Source organism: Diplotaxodon limnothrissa, linkage group LG3 (genome assembly GCF_057381915.1).
Source record: "Diplotaxodon limnothrissa isolate DT_005_m linkage group LG3, D_limnothrissa_male_GT1.1, whole genome shotgun sequence".
In the NCBI taxonomy this organism is placed as follows: domain Eukaryota; kingdom Metazoa; phylum Chordata; class Actinopteri; order Cichliformes; family Cichlidae; genus Diplotaxodon; species Diplotaxodon limnothrissa.
In genome coordinates, this window is record NC_140598.1 from 33,238,129 (window position 1) to 33,246,736 (window position 8,608).

Below are 8,608 nucleotides of genomic sequence, written 5' to 3' on the forward strand. Positions count from 1 at the left end.
AAGAGCAGAATATAATAAAGAATGAGAAGAAAAAGAAAGAGTTGGATAATAAGGGATACAAGAGAGGGATAAATAAAGTCAAAGTAAAGCTGTAGCATCTTAATTCACTGATATCCAAGTCATCATCACTGAAAATCACAACCCTAGCTCACAACCCCAAATTTATTCCTGTGTTTTGGAGAAAAGCAAAAAGGACGGGGTTGTGGTTGTTACCAGTTTCTGTCAGTCCAAGGAGGTGGCCTCCTCCACCAACTAGGACATCATTGTCACTAGGGATGGGAATCGATAACAATTTAGCAATCCCAGTTGTTGTTTCACTTATCAATCTCATTGTCTCCAATGTAAGAGTCACCACCATCAGAGTCAGCAGCATATCAAAGACATTAAAATCATACTAATTAATTACATGCTGTATGCTCAAATGTTTGTACATGTCAGAGGCATTTTCCCTCTTTGTTGTGATCAGTTTTGGGATCATTACTCGAAAAAAGTAATTATTGCACATATTGCAAAGAACGCTTTTCTTTAAAGTAATGCAGTACATTACTTCATTACAAACAGGATAAAGATGTTTGTTATACTACTCATTACTTTAATTTTACTATTTAAAATTATCTGAAAAACACTTTCACATTATTACCGTTCACAATATAAACCTGAGGCTACAGCCCTAAACGCCAACACAAATCCCTATCCTGATGACCAGAGATGGGCAGTAACACGTTACTTGTAACACATTACTGTAATCTGATTACTTTTTTCAGGTAACGAGTAAAGTAAGGGATTACTATTGCAAAAACGGTAATTAGATTACTGTTACTTTCCCGTAGGAACGCTGCGTTACTGCGTTACTAAAACCGTGATTTTTTTGTGAGAATGTCTCATGACATTGACGTAAGCGAGTGCGACGTTCGTGACAACAGCTGTGTGCAGATCAACAGTGGATCATATATCGAGTGCGGGAGAGAGTATGAGCGTGCAGCGTTTAAAGCGTGGAAGTACTGACCTTACTTTGAGTTTGATTCAATAAAAAGTGACAAAAACATTAGTGTCCGTTGTGCGTGGGAAGAAAACTTCTTTTTACAGCGAAAACCCCCCCTAAACTTCCAAGCAAGCACCGGGAGTGCACTACCACGTAATAGGGCTTTGGAGTCACGCCTCAATGCATTGTGGGAGCGCGGCACCATTTTCGGGGTCTACGAATCAAAACAAACACACTGTGTTGGAACGACGACTACAAGATGCTTAAAAGCAGCTCAAAAGAGAATGGACTGTATAGACACTGATTTCGTTCAGAGGCGAAGCGGCGGTACTTGCAGAAAATAGCGTGCATTGGAAATGTGACCCGTATGAAATACGGCCGTGGAGTAGAAACCCTGTAGACTTAGTGCTATTGACGTAGCCTGACATATTCTCGTACCTTGTCTGTGGAGTCAGCGCGTACAAGTCGTCATTCAAACAAAGGTAAGTCAGCTTGAGTACTGCGTGTGAAATGCGTTTGATTTCCCTGCAAACATTCAGATTAGTGCAGCATAACTTCATTCATGAGGAAGAAATTACAGTGAGAACATGTGGAGGCTGTTAGAGGGATAACATAGTGAGTTCAGTGCATTGATGTGACACTGTCCTGAAGGATTTAGTTATTCTTTATGGTTAAAGAAATTGCACTAATTTATTCATATTTATTATAAATAATCCTAATTATACATCTTGCTTCCATGTTTGTATCCTGTGTCACTAAAAATACTTTTTATTTTAGTTTTATACATTGATTAATGACCTGCAGAATCTCCTTATCATACTAAGTGATTCATAATTGTCACTTTATGCTTTCTCCATCTCTAAAGTGATGACATCCTTGCATTACATACTTTAGGTTCATTTTCTGCAGGCAGGTTTCTGACAGAGAACAGGCAGATTTACACTATAACATGCAGCGTTCTATAGATGGATACATAAAAAAATGAAAAATTACATGTATGCGCTAACTTTCTAAACACTTTGTTACATAAAGTAGATAAAACACATTTATGTCAGCCTTGGCTCATAGTTCTTGTCTTTAAATGAACTTTGTCTGTGTGTGTTTCAGGTCCTGCACTCTCAAAGACTGAATGAACCAGCATTGCAGCCACGGGTCATTGTGAGCATCACAGAGAAGGTTGAAGTCGCCCACTGCAGCTGTATGGCCGCAGTCACGGAGACCTGCAGCCATGTCGCTGCTCTTCTGTTTAATGTAGAAGCAACAGTGTTGATCCGTGGCACAAGGACTGTTACAGATGAACCTGCATACTGGGTTTTGCTGGGTAATATGACCAAGATACAGTCAGTGGTTGGCCATAGCATAGACTTCTCCTCTTCAGCTGCCCAAAAAACGGCTCTTGATCAAAACATAAACAGACCATCTGTAGTGACAGGTAAAAGGAGCCGTCCTCAAAAAAGAAAAATCCCACCTGCTACTGTGGAAGAGTTGTCACTGCTATTGGATACTTTGCTGGAACACAGTAAAGCTGTGGGTTGTGGGAATGACCCATAATGTTTTATCTAGGGGTCTAGATTTATGCCTGTAGTGCACTGCCGTGTAACTAATTTGCATTTACTGAATATGTACTGACTGAGTCCCACTGTTCAAAAGTTGAATAAAAAAACAAACTAATTTTTGCCTCTTTTTTTTTTAAATTAAAACCACTTTATAGAACATCACATCAGTTACAGTGTAGAATCCATGTCATTTATAGTTTATAAATGACAAAATGTTTACACCAAATCATGAGTGTTTACGTGACATCACCCACGACTAACATTACTTTATTTACTGTATCTTTTGAAAAAATACCGCTATTTATACAGCAAAAGACTTAAGAATATTTAACAGGAGCAGGTTTCATTCTTCCCTGGTTTTACTGCCACACTGATCACCAAAATGCAGCAAACCTTCACCATCTTATCCAGAAGGGTCACCTCTTCACCCTGACATGGAAGAAGTAATCTGATTGGCATGGTGGTATGTTTGAAGCAGGTCCCTTGTGTAGCGCTGGGACCCAGTCACGATGTTTCATCCATTTCATCGGCTGGTTTGCTGCAATAATGCCAAATAATTAGCAACTCTATAAATAGAAGGTAGTTCTGCAAAATCACTCAGTAGGATGTTTGTTCTAGTTTGCTATGAGCTCAGAGCGCATAGAAAATAAAACTAATAGGCTATAAAGAGTGATATGAACATATTTAGAACTTACCGGAATGAAAATGTCTGGAGCACCAACAGATATTTGGAGATGGAAGAGAGCTGCACGTCAGCTCGTCTCACAGCTGCTATCCAGGCTGGACGCCTTCGTTTGGTAACATCAATACACGAGCTGCCTCATGTCTCTTCCAGGTTGGGAAAGAATGAAAAGATAAACCATTTTCAAGCTAATTCTCTTGCCGGTCTTGCAATCGAACATTGCAGCCGACCACACAGCAAGAACGAACCATGGCTGTTGTGTGTGCCTTCCACGCCCACCCCCGTGACATCATGCTCCAAAGCCCTATGGGAAACTCACAGAGAAACTCGCGGAATCTTCAACTAACCGCTGCGGCACACCTGCACCAAAAAAAATTTATGTGCAGGAATGTGCAGAAAAGAATTTCTTCCAGTCAGAGAATGTTGCATATAATTAAATTTTTGCTTGATGCATACAGTTAAAAGATTAAAACTAATAAAACAAGTTTTAAAAAGAGACTTTTCCATTTGATTACATTTTGTATCATGGATTATGCAGAAAATGTAGAATTGGGCTGAAAGATCTCTCACTTTATCACCTCTTCAGGTTGTAAATCGTGTTTTTAAAAAGTAACTAAGTAACTAAGTAATTAATTACTTTTTAAAATAAGTAATCAGTAAAATAACAGGTAATATAGTAATCTATATGTGTACCACGTGTTCCTATTTAAGTCAAGAATCAGCATGGACCTTTTGCTCATGATGTGATGAAATAGACACTTGTGAGAGCCGGTGGTTTATTATAGCCTGATGACTTGCAGATTGCAGCAATAACGTCTGAAGCAAACAAAGAAAAGTGACACACACTGTCTTTATAGTTTTGATTTCATTAGGTATTTTTATCATATTATCTTCATTTATGAACCAAGTTTACAGTAATTAAATTCAGGGATGTAATGATAAAAAGATAAAGGTGTCAACAAATATATTTGTTGAATAAACCATTTAGGTCAAATGTCCCAAGTAATCTGTTGTCATTTTTATACAGTACTTTTTTTTTTTTTTGTGTCCCGTTTGGATCTATAGCCATCAGAATTGTTGTCTTGAGGCCAAGAAAGATGCCAAGCGGATTTATTTTACCAAGTGGATCATCATGGCCTTGCCATATTGGTCCATTTGATTGACCTTTATTATAATTATGAATTTATTTTATTTTCAGTTGCAAACGGGACAGACATAACTGTGGGATAGGACAGGGGGAAAGAATGAAAGAAAGAGGGGGAGAGAAAGAAAGAAAACCAAAGGGGAGAAGAGACGGTGAGAAGGGGGGGAAGAGAGAAAAAAACAAAAACAAACTCCTGGGTCACCTGTATGGAGAAAAAAAAACAGAAGAGACAGCAAACAACAAAGAGCAACATAATAATAAAAAAAGCACCATCACAATAAACTAGCTAGCAGTAGATATCAATAGTTACTAAATAATAAACGATATTGTGCAGCACGCAAGATAGACAGCGCACAGTGTGCTTTGAGGCAGCAGCCAAGAAAGCTGTAGTCCGCGTCTGTGAATACCCGTGTGTACACCTGTGTGCATACCTGTGTGGATCAGCATGCTTGCATTCCAAAGGTTTCTCCATGTAATGATCTGCTAGGGAGTGTGGGGAGCCACAGCCCTGTCCTTTATGGTATCAAGCAGGTATGGAGGAGATCAAAACTCCAGACATCCAGAGGCCCCCAGAACACAAGAGACCAAGGAAGACCAACAGAGGGGCAGCTGCGCCACTGTCCCAGTTAGAGCTGAGGAGAGTCCCAGATGAGGGCTCATTCAGCAGCCGCGGAGCAGAAGCCAGGGGGAGTTGCAGTACAACAGTACATTACATTACAGTACTACAGTACATTTTTTAAGGTCCAATTTTTTTTTTTTACCAAATCAATACTTTCTTCCTCTACCTTTTTCATATGTCTATAAGTATTGTTTTCAATCATTTTTATTCTGAAAAGAAGTTCAAAACGTACATATTTGCTCGTGAAGAATGGATTTACTTAGGCAATTGATGCTGTCAACTTAACATTAATTGCATTAATTAACAGCAATTGCTTCCCGCAAAACACATTTTCTTCCTCATTTTAAAACTTAAAGCATGCTTGAGTAAATTTTCTATTAAATTATGATGCTGTCAACTTAACATTAAACACTGAATGAACGTGTGCCTCTGTAATACTTTAATCAACAACAAATTCTAATGAGTCAAAAGCAGGGTGTTTTTTGTTCATCCAGTGCTTAAATTTCAAACTATATCAAATGCTTGGATTGTAGATGTGCAATATTGAAATATTTCATCCAGAAAAACATAAAGTTAAACCTTTTGGAGCTGTAAAGCTTTTAACTGTAGGTGTGTTAACCACGATGCTTTGTCAAACATCACAATAAATTATTTGTAATAAAGACAAATTACAATAAAATGAAACCTATAAAAACATACATCTATTTTCATTATCTTGCTGTCGTTTTTAAAATGCACACAAGTACAAGTGACTTTTTATTCATCATGTTTATTCATCATCTGTACAATAATTTACAAACAGAATATCAATCAAAATATACTTTAGGAAATTTGGCTCTAACACCAAATGAAAGCAACCTTCCTTTATGAAAAAGAGGAAAAGTCACATTAAAAACATATTTTAAAGGAAGCGGGAGTCAAGTCCAAAATGAAACAAGAACTGAGCGTAAAATGTCATATTAAAAACAACAAGAACTAAAAAGAGTCATGTTTTCATGGTCCTGGATCTTGGACCCAGGGTTTATGAGCTTTTAAGATTCTTTTTTATTTAATGTATTTATTTATTCATTTATTCATCTATTTATTTATTTTGCTTTTAGTCATCAGTCGTGTTTCTTTATTCTTCTTTCTTTGGTCCAGTTAGTCCAGTTGGTTGTTGTTTGTTAATTAGATTTAGTTTTTTGTGTTTGCTTCCGTTACCTTTAACCTCTGAGATGTGCTTTTTATAATGTTTAATCTTTAATTTGGTTTATTATCAAGTGTCATGTATTCAGGTTAGTGTTCTTCTCAGGTTGTTTCCTGTTTTACTCTGTAGGTTAGTTGTCTGTGATATCTTGTGTTACTTTACTGCATGTCTGTCACTCACCTGATTGTTTCCAGCTGCTGATAATTAGTCTGAATCTCGTCTCTCACGTGTTGTTGTGTTTACAGCCTTAGTATGTCTCTGTTGTTGTTGTGGCATCTGTCATGCGCCCCTTTTTAAACTTCCTGGAGGAATCTCCTTTTTTTTCCTGGATTTTGTTATTGGTGAATTTTTACAGAAGTCTGTCTCCTATGGCTGGCATGTGGATGCTGTCAGTTCACAATCTGTATAATATTTAGTCTCTAACTTGAATACATCACAATCAGACTAACAGCATTTTTGAGCATATATTAAACAGCTTTGGTAAGACAAAAAACAACAACAAGATTTTAAGCAGATAAACTTAAATATGGAACAAAAATACAATTTATTTTTTCAAAGACACAGACTCACAAACTGAGAAGTTCACTATTACAATTTCTTGTGATGACAAAGTTGGTTTGAATAAATCTGTACCAAGGTTGTTATAGCAAACTAAAACTAGGTTTTGGGAACAATTACAATTAAAATTACATCTTTATTGTTGTTGATATATGAATATATGTTGAGCTGCTTCTTCCTAGTACAGTTGTTTGGTATGTGGATGGGTATCTGTCGAGAGCCACGTCCTTTAGTGTCCGGGCAAAAATGCGGACTTTGTCTTTCAACAGATGGACTTTATCATAAAGACAATTTATGTTTATGGTAGGGTGTTTGGCGAAGTGGACATTGGCCAGCTTCTCACACTCTTTTTCTAGTCTGCTGTTGATCTTGTTGATGGTGTCACAGTGCATGTTTTTCATTGGAAGCAGGGCTGACATGACCACTCTGCTCTCGGGGAAAGTGTTGGAAGCTTTCTCTATGACTCCTTTCAGAGATTCTGACAGTCTGTCCTGCTCTTGCCTCAGCTGACTGGAGCCAGTGTGGATGATGATGTGGGTTGGAGTTCCCAGATGCTCCTCTGCCAGAAGCTCAATGGCTTTTTGAGTGTTTGGACAATCAAATTTAGCCACTTTGTCCCTGGGGAAAAGTTTCTTCTCACGTATAAATCTTCCATTGGAGTCAATGAGGATGACGATGTCATTCTGGGCCCTCTGTTCTGGTTGTGAGGGCTCAGGGTTTGGACCTACGAGTGACATTGCGAGGATCTTTCTCAACATCTGGATCTCTCTATCTTTTTCACAAAGCTGTTCTTGTAAAGCTTCTACAGTTTGTTCCTCTGTTTCGTCTTGGCTTGAGTCTTCCTCAGTCTGGTCAGCATTGCCATTAAATGGAGGGGCAGCTGTGTCTTCACCGCTCTTATAAACAATATACAACAGCATCATTAATATAACATGCAGACTGATAATTACTAATTACTAACACAGTATGTGTGTGCTACAAGGCTGTAGTAAGTAAGGGTCGCTGCAGCACCCCCTGTTGGATTGCAGAGGATTAGCATGGCCACAACTACTCGCTATAAAGACTGAATACGAAATAGCATTTAGTTTTCTTATCTTATTCTGCTATATAAACTATTTTTAGGTCAGGCATGGTTTGCCTTTTGTCCTCTCTCTCCGCTTTCTCCCCTTCCCTCGTCCCCCACTGGTTGCAGTGATGCCTGCCCCTCCTTAAGCCTACTTATGTGGCACGTGACTGAACACCACCTAAAACTTGATTTATAGTAATGTAATAAACTACATGTTGCTGCTACACAAACCTCAACACCTGTCTAAAGTCCATCTGGCAGTATTATGCTGTTTAATCACAGCCTTTTGGTTAGAAGGAGCTGAATACTGCTGTAATAATCCTCAGTATCTATTTTGCTAAAATAATTGCTATTATTCCTCTTCTGAAGGAAGAATAATATTAAACACTCAACAAAAACCATAAGAAGCTACTAATACATGATTTAGCACATACAGCCACTTACCGCCATCTTGATGCTTTCCTCTTTTGAGATTTATTCTGAAAGAGAATAATCATGTTAGGAGGACAGATTCTCTGTATCTATGAAGCGCCTTGAGGCGACTTTTGTTGTGATTTGGCGCTATATAAATAAAATTGAATTGAATTGAATTGACAGCTGGAGATACTCTCTCGTACTAACACAACACAAGTATAAAATATGCAGGAGGAGTTATGTTATAGTACAAAAAAATCCTCCTCTTCAGACTCAATTAGCACGTTTCTGATCAAATTTCAGCCCTTTTAGAAACAGACTGTTCACTAGACTGTGGAACCCACCCCACTTATGTTATTAGTCATTTCGATTTAATGTTAGCTCACTTTACCTTCCTGACA

General features: G+C 38.0%; 1 protein-coding gene across 1 annotated transcript; it reads right to left on the reverse strand.

Moving 5' to 3' along the window:
• Window positions 1-6,855: 6,855 nt before the first annotated feature.
• LOC146635450 (uncharacterized) lies at window positions 6,856-8,243 on the reverse strand. Its single transcript, XM_085350119.1, has 2 exons — window positions 8,238-8,243; window positions 6,856-7,623 (listed from the first exon to the last, which is right to left on the reverse strand). The coding sequence occupies exons 1-2, from the start codon at window positions 8,241-8,243 to the stop codon at window positions 6,856-6,858; spliced, it is 774 nt and encodes a 257-aa protein (XP_085206245.1).
• Between the last annotated feature and the right edge of the window lie 365 nt (window positions 8,244-8,608).